Source organism: Pterocles gutturalis, unplaced genomic scaffold, assembly GCF_000699245.1.
Source record: "Pterocles gutturalis isolate BGI_N339 unplaced genomic scaffold, ASM69924v1 scaffold7949, whole genome shotgun sequence".
In the NCBI taxonomy this organism is placed as follows: domain Eukaryota; kingdom Metazoa; phylum Chordata; class Aves; order Pterocliformes; family Pteroclidae; genus Pterocles; species Pterocles gutturalis.
Genome location: NW_010133206.1, coordinates 37,024 through 37,620, shown reverse-complemented (window position 1 = coordinate 37,620; position 597 = coordinate 37,024). Strand labels below are relative to the sequence as shown.

Here is a 597-nt window from a genome sequence, read left to right as displayed (position 1 = left end):
CCCTTGCACCCCCCCTGCCGTTCCCGAGGCCGACCTGCCCTGCACAGCCCCTTCCCCCCGGCACTGCACCCACCCCAGCACCCAGCACGTCCTGCCCATGGCAGAGGGTGGCCATGACCCCTTCAGGCCTAATGCTGGCCCTTTGGGGGATGAACCCTCTGAGGAGAAATCCCTGCTGGCCTACAGCAGCAGCTGCCTCCCTCCACCGCCCTACCCCGTGCCTCAGGGAGGCCCCCGCACCATGGCGAGTGGGGCAAAACACCACCACCACCTCTCAGCACCTCTGAGGGGAAGCGAAGGAGACCGGGGCCAGGGAAGATGCTGTACGGGTCTCAGCTACTGCAATGACAACGCATTTTTTAACCTGTACCCGTTACGGTGACCAGGTTTAAATGTCTTCTCTCCCCCCTCCTCTGGCACCAGGCCTAATTTTCTGTCCTTGTTGCGACGTGGATGTGAAAGCACTACGATGCCAATTCCCTCTTCAGCTCCTCTTGCAGGCCTCAGGAGGGGCTTTCATACCTGAAGACTTGTCTTTGTTCTTTTTTTTCTTAACTGCTATATTTTCCCCCACTACTTAATTGATTTAATAAAAGG

At 57.5% G+C, this 597-nt stretch overlaps 1 protein-coding gene across 1 annotated transcript in view; it reads left to right on the top strand.

The window, feature by feature from the left end:
• The window catches only part of GCM1 (glial cells missing homolog 1 (Drosophila)), a 7,183-nt gene extending 6,801 nt beyond the window's left edge, over window positions 1-382 (top strand). The window contains exon 6 of the mRNA XM_010081143.1: window positions 29-382. Within this exon, the coding sequence (XP_010079445.1) occupies window positions 29-382 (354 nt within the window). The remainder of the gene's footprint in view (window positions 1-28) is intronic.
• The last annotated feature ends 215 nt before the right edge of the window (window positions 383-597 follow it).